We start from the raw sequence: 24,209 nt of genomic DNA, 5'->3' as shown, positions 1-24,209 counted from the left end.
GTAAATAAAATAGCTTTGGGGTTTAGCATCTATCTGATAATAATGGACCAGTTGATCAGGAGAAGCATGGCTGTTCCCAATACTGGGACTTAATAGTAATTATCCCTGATGGTTACAGAGAGGACATTTTATAATTCAGGACAATGACTTTCAAACTTTTTTCACCAGATGCACATACATAACTAACGAATCATCGAATGCTACACCTGAAACTAATGATGTACTATATGTTGGCTAATTAAATTTAAATTAAAAAGAAATGTGATTTTCATGACATTGTTGTTCAGGTGAACACATGCACATACTCAAAACAAACCAAACCATATTTCTTCTTATCACATGTAATGTAGTCTAATATTTTCCAGTCTATTTCAGTTTTTAAAACACTTTCACTTGTGATTCACTAATTTGATTTTGAAAAACCTGAGATATATTTCTTACTCTACAGTGGACACTCTTTAAAATGCCAAAAGACTCTTTCTGTTAATGTTTCTTCATTCCAGCACCAGGTTGCCATGCAGCCAACAGAAGACCACTACGCATCAAAACCTGTGTATTCATTTTTACTTCATTTTTATTGCCTACGTGTTCCTTTTGTTGTTTTTATTTTTCAGTGATGACCTTTTTTCTCTGCCTTATTGCCCTGGCAAAACATTAGTGGTGGGTGCGTCTTATGTTGCTCTGGAATGTGGCGGGTTTCTTGCTGGAATTGGCTTAGACGTCACGATTATGGTGCGCTCAATCCTTCTTCGTGGCTTTGATCAAGAAATGGCAGAGAAAGTAGGTTCCTACATGGAGCAACATGGTGTTAAGTTCTTAAGAAAATTTGTACCTGTGATGGTAAGTCTGAAAGGCATTTGGAATTCCTTTTATTTTCAGGTTTTTGTTACTTTTTAAGTTTTTTATTCTGGCTCTCCTTCCTTCATTTCATGAAATAAATTAGTCTATACTCACTAGGACACCTTAAAGATAGTGCTCCCTCCTCCAGTCCACACAACTGACCTCCACGTGTCCCTCTGTCCTCCCCACCCTTTCCGCTTATACTTGAAGGTGTCCTTGCTCCTCTCAGGCTTTCAGGGTGCTCTCACCTTCTCTCACTTTCTCAGGGATGCCTCTTCATCAATTAACCATCTTCTCCACTCTGTCATTCCCACCAGTGTCTCTCCACTTTAAACAAATAAGTCCTCCCTTCCCCTCTCTGCCCTTTTGTCTGGGCCCCTGTTTTTCTTTTCCTGTTCACAAGGAAACTTCTATACATGCTCCTGCTTTCTTGCCTCCGTTTTCCACTTCAGCCAACTCTCAGCTGGTTCCATCCCTGTTCCTATGAAATTGCATGCCTATGAAATTGTGGCAAACTCTGTGCTGTCAAACCCAGTGGTCATATCTCTGCCCTTATGTAGTGGGGCTTCTGGGCAGCGTTTGGTGAAATTGACTTTCCTTCCATTTGAAATTCTGTCCATTCTTGAGCTCTCTGGTCTCATAGCCTGTGGTTCCACATGTCTTCAACCTGTAAATGTTAGAGCACCTGCTTCCTCTTCTCTGCACTTGTTACCTGGGACGTCTTCTTTAGGTCCATACTTTATTATCTCAATGCTAATGACTTTCAGATTTATATACCCTGCTTGGGCATCTCTCCTGAACTCCACACCCATTTTCACAGTTGACTATGGGATATCTCCACTTGAACTCCTCATAAACATTTCAGATTTATTAAGACAAAAATGAAATTCTTGATTTTCTTCCTAAGTGTATTCCCCAGCTCATCTTTCTGGCCTATCTCAGTACTCAGTAAGCAGTATTACAGTATACACAATTTATTAAGTCAACACCTGGAAAGTATCCCCCATCCCTTCTATTATGGTACCACCAACCAATCTGTTAATTTATTTCTACCTCCAGACTGTATCTTGTTACAGTACTTTTTTTCTCTATCTTTACTTTTTTTTTTTTAAGATTTTGTTTATTTATTTGACACAGAGACAGAGAGATCACAAGTAGGTAGAGAGAGACGGGGAAGCAGGCTCCCTGCCGAGCAGAGAGCCTGATTCGGGACTTGATCCCAGGACCCTGAGATCATGACCTGAGCCGAAGGCAGAGGCTTAATCCACTGAGCCACCCAGGCGCCCCTTTCTATCTTTACTTAGTTGAGAAACCTACATGCACACATGTGTACACCCTCTGACCCATTTATTTTCTGTCACCTTTAGATAGAATCATTACATTTTTTTATCCTTACTAGGTTCAGCAGTTGGAGAAAGGTTCACCTGGAAAGCTGAAAGTAGTGGCTAAATCCACTGAAGGACCAGAAACTATTGAAGAAATATATAATACAGTAAGTTTTTAGTTTATAAGCAGTTAAGTGGTTGAACACACTCATAAATTAGCACAGATGAAGTTTATGGGAAAATTCTACTAGCCTTAACTTTTTTCCTTTTGATTCTTTGTAAAACTATAATAAAATGGTAGGTCGTTGAGCTGTTGACATTTGGTAGTTTTTGGTGTACATGAGAAATATAAGAAAATATGTGTGTATGGATAATTTATACATAGAATAAAATCTGGAAGCAGATATATCTGACTGTTATAAGTACTTATTTCTGGGGCATTAGACATCTCTACATTTGGGCATTTTAATATTTTCAATAAAAATTGGGTATCTTATAATAAAAAATTATAATAAAGATCTTTTTATTTTCAAAAACAATATAAAATCTGCAAACAATGTGAATAGTCCATGGACTATATTGGGTGGCAACAGTTCTAATTTAAACTGATATTTGGATGTTAACATTTCTTTGGTAAATAATAATACATTTATGTCTTATATACTGATATAGGTGTGATTGTTTTTAGTTAAAAAAAGGAAATAATATGGGGAGGATCAACAAAGTCAAAAATAAGAAAACAAAATAAATCAACCCCAGTTGAGAGTTTTATGAGGATTGTACTGGATATATAAATCAATTGGTAACTTTTTATTGCAATATTTAGTCTTCTCTCCATGAACATGGTATATCTGCCTCTTAATTTAGGTTGTCTTCAATAACTCCTAACAAAGTTAACAAATTTCTCTACATGCAAATCAAGAACATCTTTTAGATTTATCCTCAGGTATTTACTATACTTTTATGTAGTCATGAATGGTATTTTTTTGAGAAAATGTCATTCTTTTTAATAGTTGCTGATGTATAGGAATGCTTCCAATTTGTGTGTCTTGATTTAGCATACCATAATCTTGCTAAACTCTTACTTGATAATTTATCTTAGATTATTTTGAGTTTTCTTTGTATGCCTTCATACTATTTATAAATAACAAGAGTTTTGTTTCCTACTTTTTGCTCTTTCCCGTTTTATTTCTTTTTTTGTGTGTGTGTAAGTACACTAGCTGGGACCTCCAAGAAATGGCATTGGTAGGCATTCTGCCTTGTTCTCTGTATTGAAACTTCTGTGTTTCATCATTAAAAAGTAATGTTTTGGGGCGCCTGGGTGGCTCAGTGGGTTAAAGCCGCTGCTTTCGGCTCGGGTCATGATCCCAGGGGCCTGGGATCGAGCCCCACGTCGGGCTCTCTGCTCCGCGGGAAGCCTGCTTCCTTCCCTCTCTCTCTGCCTACTTGTGATTCCTCTCTCTCCGTCAAATAAATAAAAAATCTTTAAAAAAAAAAGTAACGTTTTCTGCAGGATTTTGTTAGATATTCTTAATTAAATTAAAGGATTTCTTTTCTTTTTTGTTTTCCAGGGGTTGTTTGGTTATTTCTTTTTTGTTTTTTAAAACTCACGAGTAGATGTTTGTTTGTAACAGTCTTTCTTTTGTAGCTGTTGATCAAAAATTTTTTTCTTTCATCTGGTAATGTGTTGAATTACATTGATTTCCTAATGTTCAACCAACTCTGTGTTCCTGGTATAAACCCAACTTGGTAATGGTTCTTTTTATATACTCTTGGATTTCGTTCTTTAGAATTCTTGCATTAATATTCATGAATTGTATTGGCTAAGAATTTTCCTTTCGTATATTGTACTTTTCAGATTTGCATATCAAGGTTGTTTTAGCTCATGAGAGAAGTTTGGAGTATAACCTCTTTATTCTCTGGAAGCATTTTTGTAATGTTAGAATTGGTTCTTCATCTGCTTGATAGAATTCACTGATGTGTAACCATCTAGGCCTAGAATTTTCTATAGATATATGTATTTTTTTAAATTTTTTTTCCCAATTTATTTATTTTCAGAAAAACAGTATTCATTATTTTTTCACCACACCCAGTGCTCCATGCAAGCTGAGCCCTCTATAATACCCACCACCTGGTACCCCAACCTCCCACCACCCCGCCACTTCAAACCCCTCAGACTGTTTTTCAGAGTCCATAGTCTCTCATGGTTCACCTCCCCTTCCAATTTACCCAAATTCCCTACTCCTCTCTAACGCCCCTTGTCCTCCATGCTATTTGTTATGCTCCACAAATGAGTGAAACCATATGATAATTGACTCTCTCTGCTTGACTGATTTCACTCAGCATAATCTCTTCCAGTCCCGTCCATGTTGCTACAAAAGTTGGATATTCGTCCTTTCTGATGGAGGCATAATATTCCATAGTGTATATGGACCACATCTTCCTTATCCATTCATCCATTGAAGGGCATCTTGGTTCTTTCCATAGTTTGGCGACTGTGGCCATTGCTGCTATAAACATTGGGGTACAGATGGCCCTTCTTTTCACGACATCTGTATCTTTGGGGTAAATACCCAGGAGTGCAATTGCAGGGTCATAGGGAAGCTCTATTTTTAATTTCTTGAGGAATCTCCACACTGTTCTCCAAAGAGGCTGCACCAACTTGCATTCCCACCAACAGTGTAAGAGGGTTCCCCTTTCTCCACATCCTCTCCAACACATGTTGTTTCCTGTTTTGTTAATTTTGGCCATTCTAACTGGTGTAAGGTGATATCTCAATGTGGTTTTAATTTGAATCTCCCTGAGGGCTAATGATGATGAGCATTTTTTCATGTGTCTGATAGCCATTTGTATGTCTTGATTGGAGAAGTGTCTGTTCATATCTTCTGCCCATTTTTTGATGTGTTTGTCTGTTTCGTGTGGGTTGAGTTTGAGGAGTTCATTATAGATCCTGGATATCAACCTTTTGTCTGTACTGTCATTTGCAAATATCTTCTCCCATTCCGTGGGTTGCCTCTTTGTTTTTTTGACTGTTTCCTTTGCTGTGCAGAAGCTTTTGATTTTGATGAAGTCCCAGAAGTTTATTTTCGCTTTTGTTTCCTTTGCCTTTGGAGACGTATCTTGAAAGAAGTTGCTGTGGCTGATATCGGAGAGATTACTGCCTATGTTCTCCTCTAAGATTCTGATAGATTCCTGTCTCACATTGAGGTCTTTTATCCATTTTGAGTTGATCTTTGTCTACGGTGTAAGAGAATGGTCGAGTTTCATTCTTCTACACATAGCTGTCCAGTTTTCCCAGCACCATTTATTGAAGAGACTGTCTTTTTTCCACTGTATATTTTTTCCTGTTTTGTCGAAGATTAATTGACCATAGACTTGAGGGTCCATATCAGGGCTCTCTACTCTGTTCCACTGGTCTATGTGTCTGTTTTTATGCCAGTACCATGCTGTCTTGGTGATCACAGCTTTGTAATAAAGCTTGAAATCAGGTAAGGTGATGCCGCCAGCTTTATTTTTGTTTTTCAACATTTCCTTAGCGATTCGGGGTCTCTTCTGATTCCATACAAATTTTAGGATTATTTGCTCCAGCTCTTTGAAGAATGCCGGTGGAACTTTGATCGGAATGGCATTAAAAGTATAGATTGCTCTAGGCAGTATAGACATTTTAACAATGTTTATTCTTCCGATCCAAGAGCATGGAATGGTCTTCCATCTTTTTGTGTCTTCTTCAATTTCTTTCATGAGTGTTCTATAGTTCCTCAAGTACAGATTCTTTACCTCTTTAGTTAGGTTTATTCCCAGGTATCTTATGGTTCTTGATGCTATAGTAAATGGAATCGATTCTCTAATTTCCCTTTCTGTATTTTCATTGTTAGTGTATAAGAAAGCCACTGATTTCTGCACATTGACTTTGTATCCTGCCACGCTGCTGAATTGCTGTATGAGTTCTAGTAGTTTGGGGGTGGAGTCTTTTGGGTTTTCCATATAAAGAATCATGTCATCTGCGAAGAGAGAGAGTTTGACTTCTTCATTACCAATTTGGATACCTTTTATTTCTCTCTGTTGTCTGATTGCTGTTGCTAGGACTTCTAATACTATGTTGAACAAGAGTGGTGAAAGTGGGCATCCTTGTCTTGTTCCTGATCTCAACGGGAAGGCTGCAAGCTTTTTCCCATTGAGGATGATATTTGCTGTGGGTCTTTCATAGATAGATTTGATGAGGTTCAGGAATGTTCCCTCTATCCCTATACTTTGAAGCGTTTTAATCAGGAACGGATGTTGGATTTTGTCAAATGCTTTTTCTGCATCAATTGAGAGGACCATGTGGTTCTTCTCTCTTCTCATATTAATTTGTTGTATCACATTGATTGATTTGCCAATGTTGAACCATCCTTGTAGCCCAGGGATGAATCCCACCTGATCATGGTGGATAATCTTTTTAATGTGCTGTTGGATCCTGTTGGCTAGGATCTTGTTGAGAATCTTAGCATCCATATTCATCAGTGATATTGGTCTGAAATTCTCCTTTTTGGTATGGTCCTTGCCTGGTTTGGGGATCAGGGTAATGCTGGCTTCATAGAAAGAGTCTGGAAGTTTTCCTTCTGCTTCAATTTTTTGAAACAGCTTCAGGAGAATAGGTGTTATTTCTTCTTTGAAGGTTTGGTAGAATTCCCCAGGGAATCCGTCAGGTCCTGGGCTCTTGTTTTTTGGGAGGTTTTTGATCACTGCTTCAATCTCGTTATTAGATATCGGTCTATTCAGGTTGTCGATTTCTTCCTGGTTCAATTTTGGTAGTTTATATTTTTCCAGGAATGCATCCATTTCATCTAGGTTGCTAAGCTTATTGGCATATAACTGTTCGTAATAACTTCTGATGATTGTTTCTACTTCCTTGGCATTAGTTGTGATCTCTCCCTTTTCATTCATAATTTTATGAATTTGGGCTTTCTCTCTTTTCTTTCGGATTAGTGTAGCCAGTGGCTTATCGATCTTATTGATTCTTTCAAAAAACCAGCTTCTAGTTTCATTGATACGTTCTACTGTATCTCTGGTTTCTCCCTCATTGATCTCAGCTCTAATCTTGATGATATCCCTTTTTATGTGTGGAGTTGGTTTGATTTGTTGTTGATCCTCCAGTTCTTTAAGGTGTAGAGACAGCTGGTGTGTTCTGGATTTTTCAATTTTTTTGAGCAAGGCTTGGATGGCTATATATTTTCCCCTTAGGACCGCCTTTGCTGTATCCCATAGGTTTTGGACCGAAGTGTCTTCATTCTCATTGGTTTCCATGAATTGTTTCAGTTCTTCTTTGATCTCCTGGTTGATCCAAACATTCTTAAGCAAGGTGGTCTTTAGCTTACAGGTGTTTGAGTTCCTTCGGGACTTTTCCTTGTGATTGAGCTCCAGTTTCAAAGCATTGTGATCTGAGAATATGCAGGGAATAATCTCAGTCTTTTGGTATCGGCTGAGTCCTGATTTGTGACCCAGTATGTAGTCTATTCTGGAGAAGGTTCCGTGTGCACTTGAGAAGAATGAGTATTCTGCTGTTTTAGGGTGGAATGTTCTGTATATATCTATGAGGTCCATCTGGTCCAATGTGTCATTCAATGCTCTTGTTTCTTTATTGATTTTCTGCTTCAATGATCTGTCTAATTCTGAAAGAGGCGTGTTAAGATCTCCTACGATTAGTGTATTCATATCAATATGACTCTTTATCTTGATTAACAGTTTTCTTAAGTAATTGGCTGCTCCCATATTGGGAGCATAGATATTTACAATTGTTAGATCATCTTGGTGGATAGTCCCTTTAAGGATTATGTAGTGTCCTTCTGTATCTCTGACTACAGTCTTTAGTTTGAAGTCTAATTTATCTGATATGAGAATCGCTACCCCAGCCTTCTTTTGAGTCCCATTGGCATGAAAGATGTTTCTCCACCCCTTCACTTTCAGTCTGCGTGTATCTTTAGGTTCAAAATGGGTCTCTTGTAGACAGCATATGGATGGGTCCTGTCGTTTTATCCAATCTGCAACCCTGTGCCGTTTTATGGGTGCATTTAGGCCATTCACATTGAGAGTGATTATTGATAGATACGTTTTTATTGACATCGAGTTACCTTTGAAGTCTTTCTTTCTGTAGACTGTCTCTATATTTCTGTTCAATGCTATTTTTGGGATTTTTCCTCTTTTATAGAACCCCCCTTAATATTTCCTGCAGTATCGGCTTGGTGGTTGCATAGTCTTTTAAGTCTTGCCGGTCTTGGAAACTCTTTATCTCTCCATCCATTTTGAATGTCAGTCTTGCTGGATAAAGTATTCTTGGCTGCATGTTCTTCTCATTTAGTGCCCTGAATATATCTTGCCAGTCTCTTCTGGCTTGCCAGGTCTCTGTGGACAGGTCTGACGTTATTCTGATGGGCTTCCCTCTGTAAGTAAGGAGCCTCTTTGCCCTGGCGGCTTTCAAGAGATTATACCTACAATTATAATTTCTCAATTTGACTATCAGGTGTCGTGATGTTTTTTTGGAGTGTATAATCTTGGGTGGAGACCGTTCAGCCTCTAGTACATGAACGCTGGTTTCATTCGCGAGATTCGGAAAGTTTTCATGAAGGACTTGTTCCACGACATCTTCTAGACTTCTTTCTTTCTCCTCCCCTTCAGGAATTCCAATAATTCTGACGTTGGAACGCTTCATGGCATCATTTATTTCCCTGATTCTGCTTTCGTGGGATCTAAGCTGTTTGTTCCAGGCTTCCTCCTGATCCTTTCTCTCTATCTCTTTGTCTTCCAGATCACTAATTCTATCTTCTGTCTCAGTTACCCTAGCTTTGAGAGAGTTTAGATTGGATTGGAACTCATTGAGAGCATTGTGGACCTCCTCCCTGGTAGCTTTAAGCTCCGCCCTAACATTGTGAACATCCTGTCTGGTCGCTTTCAGTTCGGCTCTAATCAATTCTGTTTGGTCATCCATGGCTTTCTCCAACCTAGCTATTGCCTGGATAATTGTTAGCCTGAATTCTCTTTCCGACATATTGTCTATGTTGATAGCCGTTAGCTCTATTGCGGAAGGTCCTTCCTCTGTATTTTTCTTCTGTTGGGCATTCCTCCTCCTAGTCATTTTGGTGGGAGAAGACTGAATAGATGTAGCTGGATGTATCAACTCTGGTGCAGTCAAGGTGCACCCTGGAACACTTCCTGATCTCCGTCTCAGAGAGAAGCCTCAGTCTGGGTGCAGAAGCTGAATAAATTCCCCCTTGGACGCTGGCAGTGCAGGTTCCAAGTTAAAGACCCTGGGGGCGCAGGATCTTTTGCTCGTCCCCAAAGCCAAGGCAGTGGCGGCTGTCTGGGAGCTCCTGACCGCCAGAGAGGTTCCAAGCAGCGATCGCACACTGAGGTTTTGCCGCTGGCCCGTGCTGGGAGTGCCCGGCTTGCGCGCACCTCTTTTCAGAGGCGGCTGTGGGTTGGGTGCGCGTCTGGGGCACTGAGAACGGGGCGCTGGTCCGTAAGCCGCAGGCTGGGCTTTTGCGCGCCTCTGTCGGGGGAAGAGTTTCGTGCGCGCGCGGCTTAGACTTTGAAACAATGGCCCAGGTCAAGAAGCGCCCCCGGGCCTTAGAAACCCTGGAGAGCTGGAGCGATGTGCACGCGCATCTCAAGCTTTGTGGTAGGGCTAGCGCGCGTTCTGCAGACCGGCGCAGCTCCCATCCCCTCACAGGAGCCGGAACCCCCGGGCTCTGGGGCGCGCTGGCGGCTTAGGGACCAGGAGCCAGTTTCTCCGCCCGCACTCTCTCTGCCTCTGCGCCGGGGAGGCCGTCTGGGACCGGGGACTTAAGCCCCTGTCCCTAGCCGCCCCGATTCCCACAATTTGCCCCCGCGATCCTTTGCTCTTTTGGAGTGCTTTCAACCAGTCTCCGAGTTAATGCTGGTCCCCAGACGCAGGGCACTCTCGCTCGTATCGGGGTATTACTTTCGCACCGGTCGCCTCTGGTGGCTCCCTCCCCCTTTTGTTTATCTTCCGATATCAGTCTGCAGTTCCCATTCCGCTTTACCTGCTCACTGGCGTCTTCTGCCCCTGTAGTGATCCAGACGTGTATAATTCTGATCTCAGGCTGATTTCATGGGTGATCAGAGTTCTTTGGTAGGTAATCAGCTCACTTTGGGGTACCAGCTGAAAAGACGCCTCTTCCTAGTACCCCGCCATCTTGTCCCGCCTAGATATATGTATTTGACCACTGATTGAATTTCTTTAACAGCCATAGGACTTTTAAGGCCATTTTTTTCTGAGGTAATTTAGATTAGTTAAATTTCTAGGAATTAGTTTATTTCATCTAAGTTCTTAAATGTATTGGTATAAAGTTATTCACAGTATTGGAATTTTAAATTGTTTACTTTGATAATGTGTAAATTACATGTAGTGAAATGCACATTTCCTAGATGTACATTTCAGTCAGTTTTGACAAATGTACATGTTTATATCATCCATACTTATGTGACGGTAACAGAATATTTCTGTGAGTTCAGAAAGCTCTCCCAAATCCCTTCCCACTCCCTGACCCAAACAACCCTATTCTGATTCTGTCACCATAGACTGGTTTTGCCTATTCTAGGTGTCATAGGAATAGAACTATTTGATATGTACTCTTCGTATTTCATCCATGTTGTGTGTCTGTAGTTAGTTCTTATTGTATGAATTATATGACTGTAAGTTTGTATGGGTATGTCACAGTTTGTTCATTTTCCTGTGGATGGACACCTAGGCTGTTTGTAGTTTGGGCTATTGTGACTTAAACTGCTATGAAGTCTTCTTGCATAAGCCCTTGTAGACCTGTGTGTTCATTTCTTATAGGTAAATACCTAGGAATGAAATTAAATGGTCATAGGATAGTTTGTGTTTAGCTTTTTGAGAAACTGCCAAACAGCTTCTGAATGAATGAATGACTTTATATTTCCATGAGCTGACTTGGGATTTTGGGTTATCCCATGTGGTCAACTTTGGGCTTGTCCAGATTTTTCATTTTAGCCAGTTTTGTGCATGTGTAGTGGTCTCTTATTATGGTTCTAATCTGCGCCTTCCTGATGACTAATGATGTTGAGCAACTTATCATGTGTTTACTGGCCATTTATTATATTTTCCATTATGAAGTCTCTGTTTAAATGTTTGGTCCATTTTTGTTCAGTTATTTTAATTTTTATTCTTGAATTGAAGTTTTGTATGTATCTTGAATACCTTCCATTTTCAGGTAGATAATAAATTGTGAGTATTTTCTTCCCATTTGTGACTTCCCTATTCATTTTTTATGGTATCTTTTGATGAGCAGTAGTTTTAAAATTTCTGTGAAGTTGAGTTTATCAATTTTTTGATTTATGGTTAATGCTTTCTGTGTGCTCTAAGGAATCTTTTTACCCAAAGGTCATGAAGCTCTTATCTTATATTTTCTTCTTGAAGCTTTGTAGTTTTATTTTTTATGTTCAGTTCTGTAATACATCTTTTTTTTTTCATCTTTACATTTTTTTTCCAATTTATTTATTTTCAGAAAAACATTATTCATTATTTTTTCACCACACCCAGTGCTCCATGCAAGCTGTGCCCTCTATAATACCCACCACCTGGTACCCCAACCTCCCACCACCCCGCCACTTCAAACCCCTCAGACTGTTTTTCAGAGTCCATAGTCTCTCATGGTTCACCTCCCCTTCCAATTTACCCAAATTCCCTACTCCTCTCTAACGCCCCTTGTCCTCCATGCTATTTGTTATGCTCCACAAATAAGTGAAACCATATGATAATGGACTCTAGCAACATGGACGGGACTGGAAGAGATTATGCTGAGTGAAATAAGTCATATAACTTTTAAAAAGCAGCTTGTTGATTTCTACCAGAAAAAGTCCGGCTGGGATTTTGATTGGAATTGTATTGATTATATAGACCAGTTTGGAAGAAATGAGCATTTTTTTTTCTTTTATTTATTTATTTATTTAAGATTTTATTTATTTATTTGACAGAGAGAGATCACAAGTAGGCAGAGAGGCAGGCAGAGAGAGAGGAGGGAGCAGGCCTCCCACCGAGCAGGGAGCCCAATGCGGGACTTGATTCCAGGAGCTTGAGATCATGACCCAAGCGGAAGGCAGAGGCCCAACCCACTGAGCCACCCAGGCGCCCGCATCTGGAGTTATTTAAAATGCATTTTCATGAGTAGCTATTATATATTTAGGAACTGGCTATTGAGAGTATTGTTCTAAAGTAATGGTAAATAAACTTAAGAATTTTCAAGTTAGGGGGTGCCTGGGTGGCTCAGTTGGTTACGCGGCTGAATTTTTTTTATTTTTATTTTTATTAACATGTAATGTATTATTTGTTTCAGGGATACAGGTCTGTGCATCATCAGTCTTACACAATTCACAGCACTCACCATAGCACATTCTCTCCCCAATGTCCATCACCCAACCACCCTACCCCTCCCCCATGCCCAGAAGCCTTCAGTTTGTTTCCTGAGATTAAGAGTCTCTTATAGTTTGTCTCCTTCCCCGGTTCCATCTTGTTTGTTTTTTCCCTCCCTTCCCACCACGAGTCCCCAACCTGCCTCTCAAATTCCTCATATCAGAGAGATCACATGATAATTGTCTTTCTCTGATTGACTTATCTCGCTTAGTATAATACCCTTCAGTTCCATCCACATCATTGCAAATGGCAAGATTTCACTTTTTGATGGCTGCATAGTATTCCATTGTAGATATACACCACATCTTCTTTCTCCATTCATCTGTTGATGGACATCTAGGTTCTTTTCATAGTCTTGCTAATGTGGACATTGCTGCTATAAACATTCCGGTGCAGGTGTCCCTTTGGATCACTACATTTGTATCTTTAGGGTAAATACCAAGTAGTGCAATTGCTGGGTGGTAGGGTAGTTCTATTTTCAATTTTTTGAGGAACGTCCATACTGTTTTCCAGAGTGGCTGCACCATAAGCATCCGACTCTTGAAGAAATGAGCATCTTAACAATATTGAGTTTTCTGGTGTATGAACTTCATAGATCTTTTTGTTTATCTATGTTTTTCTTGCAGTATTTTATCATTTTGCTCTAGAGGTCTCTCATGTATTTTGCTAAATTTGTCTCCACATATTTCATGTTTTTAAGGTATTATAAAATGGTATTTTAAATTTTTAAATTTTCACTGTTTAGTTGGTAGTATATAGAAATATAAATGATTTTTGTATGTTGTCCTTATTGTAGATTCTTGGGGTTAACATCTGCATATACAGCCAGATTTGTTCTTTCTTTAAAATTAGCCTGCCTTTTATTTCTTCCTCTTGCCTGTTACACTGGTTAAGTCCTCCAATACAACGTCGAATAGAAATTGCTTGAGAGTGGGCATCCTCATCTTGCTTCCACCTGAGAGGTGAAGCATTCAGACTTTCATCATTGCTAGGATGTAAGCTGTAGATTTTTTTTTTTAATAAAGTGCCTTTTCACAGATTGGGGAAGTTTTCTTTTATTCTTAATCTTCTGAGGACTGACTATATTAAATCCTCAAATGGTGTTAAATTTTATCAAATTCTTTTCCCATATCTATCATGTGATGATTAAGTTGTTTTCTCCATTATTTGGTTAATATGATTAATCACACTGATTGATTTTTTTATGTTGAACCAAATTTGTATTTTGGGGACAAACCTCAGTTGGTCATGATCAATTATCCTTTTTACATATTGCTATATTTCGTTTTCTAGCTAACATTTTATAAAGTATTCTGCATCTGTGTTCATGAGGACTATGGGCTTATAATTTTATTTTAATATCCTTTTTGATTTTTGTGTCAGTTGTTTATGCTGGTCTCACAAAAAAGAGTTGGGAAGTGTTCCCTCCTCTTTTTTCTGGAAGAGTTTGTATCCCAATATTAGTATTTCTTACTTAAGTTTTGATAGACTTTACCAGTAAAGTCATTTGGGTCTTGAGTTAATTTATGGACAGTTTGCAATTTGTGGATTCAGTTTCTGCAATGAGTATAGGATATGTTCCTCTGCTAGGATTGCCATAAAAAAACACCACAGACTGAGTGTCTAAACAGAAATTTAGTTTCTTACAGTTCTGGAGGCTGGAAGTCAGATCATGGTGTCAGCAGGTTTAGTTTCTTCTGAGGCCTTTCCTTGGCTTACAGATGGCACCTTCTTCTTGGGTCCTCATGTGGTTGCCCCTCAGTCTGTGTCATCTGTGTCCTAATTGCCTCTTTTTATAAAGGACATCAATCATATAAAGGCCTCCCCCAATGGCCTCATTTTAACCTTAATTACTTCTTTAATGGCCCTGTCTCCAAATACATTACATTCTGAGGCATTGGAACTTAGGACTTTAACATGTGAATTTGGTGCGGGGACATAATTTAGGATATAACATAGAGTTATTTTAGATTTGCATGTGTGTGACTTGGTAAACTGTCTTCAAAGGATGTTTCATCTAAGCTGTCACCTTTATTGGCATAGGGTATTCATAGTGTTCTGTTATTGTCCTTTTTATGTCTGAAGGATTTGTAGTGATGTTCCTTTCATTCCCAACATTGACCAATTTCTGTTTTGGATCTCACTCTTAATATAGGTTTTGTTAGCCATTGGTCGTGCCTCCTGTACAAGGAAAATAGGCTTGGAGAAGATTGGTGTCAAAGTCAATGAAAAGTAAGTACATGTGGGATCATTGCACTGTTGCTACACAAAGCAAAATGTTTCTACAGATTACCTCTTGGAAATTCTCATTTAATTACTAAGATGCAAAATTTTAATGCTCTGAGTATTTCACAGCAAGTGCTGTGCCAGCTCTGTATTAATTAGTTTTTTTTATTAATGAATCAGTAACTCTTTAGTGTGTACCTTAAATAACTGATACATTAAACAGTAATTTTAAAAAATAAATTGTGGAAATTTCTTAACCCACTGTTTGATTTAGAATTAATTTTTATGTTGTTGGTCAAGCAAGGAGAAAAATTTCAAAACTCTAGTGCAACTCTGGGGGAAATCAGGAGCTATACTTGGCATCCAAAAAATGTGTATGGTTTCAGGTGGTTTTTTTGGAGCTACAGAAACCCTTATGATTCAAGCCATTGATCTTATAGAGATTGATAACCTGAGGAGCCTTTCTTCTTAGAGGGAGGTCTTTGTTCTATGTGTTTAGTCATTTTCTCTTGGAAAAGTTAGTGTTAGTCATCCAGAAGTACAGAATGAATCATAATGTATTTGTTTCCTTTCCAAAATCCAATAGGAGTGGCAAAATTCCAGTAAACGACGTGGAACAGACCAATGTACCCTATGTTTATGCTGTTGGGGATATTCTGGAGGGTAAACTTGAGCTCACACCCATTGCTATACAGGCAGGCAAGCTGCTGGCTCGCAGACTTTTTGCTGGCTCTTTGGAAAAGGTGAGGTTCCTACTTTTGAGATGATATCTAGATAAAAATTGTGATTAGAAAAATCAGTACAAACATCACTTGTGCACTTGTTTTGCAAGGAAAGAGTTCATCACAGATAAATAAGTATTTAGTAACAATTTTTAACAATTATCATTTGAGTGTCTGCTGTGTGCAGGATGTCATGCTAGGTGACATACAGGGGATTGGCATGGTTCTAGTGCCAAAGGGCTTCCCAGGAGAGTGGAGGATCATGAGTAATGCAAGACAAGGGGCAGTTAGTTGTAACTTATTGGACTGGTAAAGGGATCCGAGATGGGCGATCGCTGGCCCTGGCTTCAGTGCCTGCTGGTGTGTGAACCTGGTCAAGTTGTTTCAAATCTCCATGCCTCAGTTTCACCTCTGCCAAGTGTGAAGGTGATGATTTCTACTATCTCCTGCACCTTTTGTTGTCTTCAGCCAAAGATGTGGGACAGGCTTTGTGGGATGAATAATTCAAAACCAAGGAAGCAAAGCACAGAGCTTTTCTGGTAAGTAGATATGTATTTGCAAACATGACTCTCAGCAGGACTGTGAGCAGTCTGTTAGAGTTCTGCTGTGCTCTCCTCCACGAGAGCATGTGAACGTGTGGAAATATTGGTGGATGAAGGGCCTGGGTGGGGGTGAGGAATGCTAAATGTTTTGTCCTAAGGGACAAAGAATTGTCCCTTCCATAATACTTGGAGCATTTGGAGTGTGTGTGGGCAGAGCACTTGGGAATAGAGGCATACAACTGGGAATAAGGCTAGAAAATTTATTTGGTGCCAGCTCATCAAAAATCTCTCATGCTGGGGGTGCCTGGGTGGCTCAGTGGGTTAAGCCTCTGCCTTTGGCTCAGGTCATGATCTCAGGATCCTGGGATCAAGCCCTGCATTGGGCTCTCTGCTCAGCAGGGAGCCTGCTTCCCCTCCCCACACCTGCCTCTCTGCCTACTTGTGCTCTCTCTCTCTCTCTATCAAATAAATAAATAAGCTATTTTTTTTAAAATACTAAAAAAAAATCTCTCATGCCAACCACATAAAGATTGGAATGGCCTTCTCTATGCAGTGGGAACTCTTGAGGACCTTTATTTCCTCCATCTTTCTATTTGGAAAGGTGTCAAACCACAGGAAGAATAGTAATAATCACCTATATTACCCTTTCTTCCACATTCCCCAGTTATTAATATTTTGCCATTTGGATCTCTCTCTTTTTCAGAATATTTAGGTGTACAATGTGTGTATTTTATTTCCAGAGCCTTTTTAAAAAAATTTATTTATTTTCAGTGTTCCAAAATTCATTGTTTATGCACCACACCTAGTGCTCCATGCAATAACGTGCCCTCCTTAATACCCACCACCAGGTTTACCCAACCCCCCACTCCCCTCCCCTCCAAAACACTCAGTTTGTTTCTCAGAGTCCACAGTCTCTCATGGGTTGTCTCCCCCTCCGATTTCCCCCAACTCCCTTCTCTCCATCTCCCATTCCAGAGCTTTTTAGGTAATTGGCAGATGTCAGCAACTTTGGCCCCTATATACTTCAGCATGCATCCCCTGATAACAAGCATCTTCTTCCATAACCAGTTTCATCATTCTATCTGAGAAACTGAACAAAAATGTGATACTGTTCAGATTTCCATTAAGCATATATAGCTGGATGTGTTGATTCATGTGGTATATTTAGCTCTTCCGACTCTTAAGTCTCTTTTAACCTGCAATGGTTCCCCTGACTTTACTTTCCTGCTTGTTTTTTGTTTTTTTGGTGTGTGTATGTGTGTGTGTGTGTGTGTTTACTTTCCTGGTTGTTTTATTTTTCATGACTTTGATTTTTGATGAGTCCAGACTACTTTCCTTGTGCAATATCTCATGTTCTGGGTTTCTTTGATTGTTTAACATGATTAGGGTCAGGCGAAATCTTTTGAGTATGTCTTCTTAATAAAGGTTGCTCCACTCTGCTTGTTGTGTCATGCCAGGTGCCTTGCGAGGTCATGAGGGAAGACCTGGAACATAGAGGGAGGCATTGCTGGAGAGGGCAACAAGGACACAGCTCTGTGGGCATCAGTAGGTGGGACCCGGGATGCCGAACATACAGTGTGGTAATGAAGTTAGCATCTCAGGGTGTATAGAAGGGGATTAGTTGCCAAATGCTTTAAGAAGTTAATCAAGGCAGCCGTGGGGTGGAGAGATCTGAAGACGCAGCTGTGTGTTTAGTGTGAAGAAAGAAAGAACTTAAAAGGTACGAGGACTAGAAGGAAGGCAACAAGGAGGGCAAGATGAAGTCAAGTTTAGGTGGAGGAGATGGCTGAAGATGCGGAGAAAGTGTTTTAGAGGAAAGAAAGAAAGATTGAGGAATTTTCTGTTGATTATTCTTACTTGATTGGAAACAGGAGACAGAGGGATCTGTTGAAAATGAGGCTTCCCCTGTAAGCCATGGGACATAGGGTCAGCTGCTGGTTGATATAGCTGATCCTTGGGGCAGCTGGGTGGCTCAGTCATTCAGCATCTGCCTTTGGCTCAGGTCATGATCCCATGGTCCTAGGATCAAGCCCCACATGGGGCTCCATGCTCAGTGGGGAGCCTGCTTCTCCCTCTTCCACTTCCCCTGCTTGTGTTCCCTCTCTTGCTGTCAAATAAATAAATAAAATCTTTTAAAAAATATGTAGCTGACCCTTAAGTGTGGGTCCACTTAAGTGTGGATTCTTGTCAATAAACACAACACTGTGCTGAAAATGTATTCTCTTCCTTGTGATTTTCTTAGTAATGTTTTCCTTTCTCTAGCTTACTTATTGTGAGAATATAATATATAATACATATAATATAAAAATATGCATTAATCGACTAATTTACATTATTGGTAAGGCTTCCAGTCATAGGTAGGCTATTAGTTGGTGGGGGGGGTCAGGAGTTATATGGGGATTTTTGACTGCAAGGGGGTCAGCACCCCAACCCCTACAAGGGCCAACTGTAAATGGGATAATGAGTTTTTGCAGGCCTAATAGAAGTCAGAAAATACCAAGATTATCCCTATGGTTATGTGGTTTTTTCCTAGCCATGTTAGAAAAAGGAAAAAACGCTTGGCTTACCCACAATTTGCAGGTTAGCAAATGTGAGGTGTGTTAGAGCATCTAAGTTCAAGATTCTAGGCTGATTATGTTATACATAATCCACCTCATTGATGTGGGGATACCTCGTGGATTTGATTTGTTTTTGTTTGGGGTAACAAAAAGTAGAAACATTAGGCAGACTGAGGGGGTTTCCTATGAGGATCCTATGGATTGGTAAGTTGAAACACTGCCTTAGAACAAGCGCCATGTTAAGGCTGGGCCACACCGCCTTTGGAGCTGGAACTGGGCTGGGGTCAGGACTGTTCTGGGGCCCTGGCACACAGGTGGAGGTTTCACAGGGTGCTCTACTGGTAGCCTTACTTGGCCCTAGCTCCACTGGTGCATTTCTTCCTATCCCACTACCACCAGAGGATTCTTCCTTTGCTTCTAACTCATCTTCTTGCAAAAGAAAGAATTTGATTGATGTAACTCACCTTTTTCTACATAGATTCTGGCTAACTTTCTCATTACCTTTCTTTGGGTTAGAGGTCACCCTTTACCTAATCACCTACAACCTGTTGGCAGGGCTGGGGGGACATGTAGTGCAAAGGACAGTGTCGCCCCTTTAGGGGCTGTTGATGGGCAGGCCTAGTGACCTTCATCTCTGGTTGTACCCTCTGCCCTTTCTCTGCTCCTGCACACTGCTCTCTCCACACACAGTCCTAATGTGCTTGCACCAGTGTGCTCTGGTTCTCCATGCTGTCACAGTCTCTTCCAGGCAGGGTTGTGACCAGCACTCACACTCACTTTCCCGCAGGTAGGTGCCTGGAGCTGCTGGAAGAGGCATGTAGAGCTCAGAGTCTGCAGTCTTCCCGTGATGTCCACCCATGCTCTGCCTCGTCTAATAAGGGGTCTTTGGGGTTCTCTCAAAACCACAGGATCTCTAAGAACCCGTGTTAGCCACCCCTTTACACTATGCCATCTCCCCTTGATGGTTCAGGGCAGTCACCCAGTCTCAGGCTGTTCAACTGCTTCTTTGCTCATCTCTGTGGCAGTTAGGTGCATGGCCAATGGTGGCCGGTCCCATCCTTGGGCCCCTGGCCAGGTTGTGATCTCTGCTCTGGAGTTGGGCTCACCCCCTACTCTGAGTGTAACTATAAATTCCCTGAGATGGTGAAATGGAAGAATCAGTCACATTGGACCAGGCTTATTTATTTTACTCTTAGAAATGTATGTAATGTAGATTTTTGCTGTGAAAAGTGTCACAAAATAAGAAGATGTGATTTGTTTATTTTTCAGTGTGATTATGTTAATGTCCCAACTACAGTGTTTACTCCTTTGGAATATGGCTGCTGTGGATTATCTGAGGAGAAAGCTATTGAAGTGCATAGAAAAGAGAATCTCGAGGTAAGATTGTGCTTTACGGCTTACTTTTTCAGAATTTGTCTTTGAATCAGCTGACTTTGCAGTCACTTTTTGTTTTGCAAGTTACCATAATGGTTAGAGTGTAGGAAATCATATTCCTATTTTGGGAAAACAAGAAATTAAGTAATTTAAACCCTATTTCTCTAGCCAATAATAATCATACAGTTGGGGGGAGGGGATAAAAGATGTTCTAGTGACAAACGTTGTAAGTGACAAACGTCTATTTGAGTAGCTTATACAAGAAAGCACAAGTTATTATAAGAATTTTTGGAATGCAGGAGTATATCAAGGCCTTAGGAAGGGATGGCAACTAGGCACTGCAAGACCGTCTCAACTCATATATGCTTGCAACTCATTCTTCTTTTGGCATGCAGACTTTATTTGCTTCTGGAATGTACATAGCAACCAAAATATGCCCTTTCTTCCACAAACAAGTTTTTTCTATAGTTTTGGTCTTAGGAGGAACCGATGGACTCCCTGTTTCTCAGTCTTAATTCTGAGTTATGGAAGAGGACATCTGATTGGTCCAAGTTGGATCAGTTATCCACCTGCTTCCATTCAGCATGGCCAGAGTCAGGCTCCTGTCCCATCAACAGGGGACATCTGCATTGTGGATGGGCTTAGTGGTGGGGAGAGTGGGCAGTTCCTGGGGTTGTAAACCTGGTTGTGGGCTGTGAGCTGTCAGAGTCTCAAAAAGATGAAGTGGAGGTGAACCATGAGAGATTATGGACTCTGGAAAACAATCTGAGGGGTTTTAAGTGGTGGGGGGGTGGGAGGTTGGGGGAACCAGGTGGTGGGTGTTAGAGAGGGCACAGATTGCATGGAGCACTGGGTGTGGTACAAAAACAATGAATACTGTTACACTGAAAATAAATAAAAAAAAATGTCACCAGCACATGTTTATTTCCACCTGCCCTTAATACCCGCCCCATGCAATCATAACAAGCTTATAAATATTTTCTTACATTGCAGTTTTATGGGTAGTTTGAGTGGATTTTTTCTGTACACCCTTCCAACATAGGAGGGATAGGGAGAAATAAAAAGAGCTAGTACTTGATGTTTTCAGCAAAAGAGATTTGAAATCTCACTCCTCTCCCTTGAAGTCACGTCAATTACTGGCAATTCCTTGAAATCATAACACTAGTTAAATAGCCTGATGACTAACTGAAGCTCTTGTTTACATCTCTTGTATTGGGAAAATGAGCATTTAAAACTTTATAATGTTGTTTTAGATAAGAAATATGTGTTTTACAGGACATTACTTGATCAGCATTTATAATTAATCCTTTGTAATAATGAGCCACTTTTTTTTTCTGCAGTGATGAGCTTTACTTGAGTCTTGGAAAATTGATGGTAACAACTATGGATTTAACACTTAGTTCTAAAACTTTTGAAATTAATGAGAAATTAAGATAGAAAGGCAGGTACATGAGGGGAAGCATGTAGAAGGCTGTACCCCAGACATGGGACTATCTTTATAGGGAAAAAGCTCCCTAGATTTGTGGGATTACTTTAGGTCTTTTTCCTAAGCTTCACTGCAGACCAACTAACCTTTTCCTATATATTTATGTAGCAATATATTTGTTGTGTTTGACAGGACCAGAGATTGGATTTATTAATTATTTTTAAAAATTACTATTATGAAGATATTTGAGAAAAACTTCTCAACAATACATATAAAATATTTTTTTCAAAGTGAGAAAATCAAGGTGGGAAGAAAATGAGGGTAGGAAAACTTAAGATGGTGTTAGAAGAAAGGCAAATTTGTTGGTTTACAGAATTCATGCCCTAAAGTTAAGTGGATTTTCTTTACAATTAACCTAAAAATTTACTACCTGGCTAAAAGAGGAAGAATTGACAGAGATTTTTCATTTTTACAGAAGTGGCATTGAAGGTATGATGAATAATGGCCTTAAAATATCCCCTTAGTAAATATAGTAGTGGGTTTTATAGAACTCTTCTTTCTTTCTTTATCTATCTATCTATCTATCTATCTATCATCTATCTATCATCTATCTATCTTTTCAGGGAGAGCAGCAGGAGAGGAAGAAGCAGGCTCCCCACCAAGCAGGGAGCCCAATGTGGGACTCGATCTCAGGAGCCTGGGATCATGCCCTGAGCCAAAGGCAGATGCTTAACCATCTGAGCCACCCAGGTGCTCTGTACACTGTTTCTTACTAGATCCTGAAATGCAGTCCTGTGGCATGATGCCATAGTGCAGTGTAATAAAAAAGTAGCTCCTGAAGGGGCCAAAGTAGGGCTGTACTGTTGTGCTGCTCTCTGGCGACTTGACTTAATACAAAATTGTTGAGCATCTAGAACCATGGTTTTTAACTGTGCTTTAAGAATCTAATGAAATTTTTGGCTTCCAGGGAAGACCCCCTCTACATGCTGATGTGCCTGAGAGTCATCCTTAATTTCTCCTTGTTGGTCGCCATCAATAGTCAGTTCACCAGGAAGTGCTACCAGTTTGACCCCCCGAGTATGTCTCATGTGGACCTATTTCCATCCCTGCCCTCCCTGTCCCATTTCAGCCCGCCATCCTCTCTTGCCTGTAGCATTCCTCCTGGTCTCCCTGCATTCACTCAGCCCATTCCATACTGGTCACCACACATCAGCTAGAGGAGTTTTTTATAAAAAAAATAATTGTTAATTATTTTTTAATATTAATTATTTTTATTAACATATAACGTATTATTTGCCCCGGGGGTACAGGTCTGTGAATCGTCAGGCTTACATGCTTCACCATATCACATACCCTCTCCAATATCCATAACCCAACCACCCCCCAGCTATAACCCAACCATAACCCCCTCCCCCAAGCAACCCTCAGTTTGTTTTGTGAGATTAAGAGTCTCTAATGGATTGTCTACCTCCCAATCCTATCTTGTTTCATTTTTTCCATTCCTACTCCCCAAACACCCCACTCTGCCTCTCAAATTCCTCATATCAGGGAGATCATATGATAATTGTCTTTCTCTGATTGACTTATTTTGCTCAACATAATACCCTCTAGTTCCATCCATGTTGTTGCAAATGGCAAGATTTCATTTCTTTTGATGGCTGCATAGTATTCCATTGTATGTATGTGTGTGTGTGTATATATACACACACACATATATATGTGTGTGTATATATACACACACACACACACACACACCACACCTTCTTTATCTATTTATCTGTTGATGGACATCTAGGTTCTTTCCATAGTTTGGCTATTGTGGACATTGCTGCTGTAAACATTCGGGCGCACATGCCCCTTCGGATCACTGCATTTGTATCTTTAGGGTAAATGCCCAGTAGCGCAGTTGCTGTGTTGTAGGGTAACTCTATTTTCAACTTTTTGAGGAACATCCATGCTGTTTTCCAGAGTGGCTGCACCAGCCTGCATTCCCACCAACAGTGTTGGAGGGTTCCCCTTTCTCCGCATCCTCTCCAACATCTGTTGTTTCCTGATTTGTTAATTTTAACTGTTCTGACTGATGTGAGGTGGTATCTCACTGTGGTTTTGATTTGTATTTCCTTGATGCCAAGTGATACTGAGCATTTTTTCATGTGTCTTCTTTGCAGAAATGTCTGTTTATGTCTTCTGCCCATTTCTTGATTGGATTATTTGCTCTTTGGGTGTTGAGTTTTGTAAGTTCTTTATAGATTTTAGATACTAGCCCTTTATCTGATATGTCATTTGTGAATATCTTCTCCCATTCTGTCAGTTGTCTTTTGGTTTTGTTGACTGCTTCCTTTGCTGTGCAAAAGCTTTTGATTTTGATGAAGTCCCCATAGTTCATTTTTGCCCTTGCTTCCCTTGCCAGCCGATGTTTCTAGGAAGAAGTTGCTGCAGCTGAGGTCGAAGAGGTTGCTGCCTGTGTTCTCCTCAAGGATTTTGATGGATTCCTGTCTCACATTGAGGTCTTTCATCCGTTTTGAGTCTATTTTTTGTGTGTGGTTATTTTTCTGCACGTGGCTGAATTTTGCCAACACCATTTGTTGAAGAGACTGTCTTTTTTCCATTGGACATTCTTTCCTGCTTCGTCGAAGATTAGTTGACCATAGATTTGAGGGTCCATGACTGTGCTCTCCATTCTGTCCTATTGATATATGTGTTTGTGCCAGTTCCATACTGTCTTGATGATGACAGCTTTGTAATAGAGCTTGAAGTCTGGGATTGT

General features: G+C 40.2%; 1 protein-coding gene across 2 annotated transcripts in view; it reads left to right on the top strand.

Moving 5' to 3' along the window:
- TXNRD3 (thioredoxin reductase 3) overlaps positions 1-24,209 on the top strand; it is a 90,434-nt gene that overhangs the window by 32,782 nt on the left and 33,443 nt on the right. For both annotated transcript variants that reach the window (XR_006385088.1, XM_044252866.1), the window contains exons 9-13: positions 615-840; positions 2,240-2,332; positions 14,750-14,826; positions 15,407-15,563; positions 19,912-20,019. Coding sequence is in view for 1 of the 2 variants with exons in the window: in XM_044252866.1 (XP_044108801.1) it covers positions 615-840; positions 2,240-2,332; positions 14,750-14,826; positions 15,407-15,563; positions 19,912-20,019 (661 nt within the window). In the remaining variant the exon portion in view is untranslated. The remainder of the gene's footprint in view (positions 1-614; positions 841-2,239; positions 2,333-14,749; positions 14,827-15,406; positions 15,564-19,911; positions 20,020-24,209) is intronic.

The sequence above is a fragment of the Neovison vison genome, chromosome 6 (assembly GCF_020171115.1).
Source record: "Neovison vison isolate M4711 chromosome 6, ASM_NN_V1, whole genome shotgun sequence".
NCBI classification, from domain to species: Eukaryota; Metazoa; Chordata; class Mammalia; order Carnivora; family Mustelidae; genus Neogale; species Neogale vison.
The sequence above is the reverse complement of the archived record's forward strand: the minus strand, read 5'-3'. Positions and strand labels throughout refer to the sequence as shown.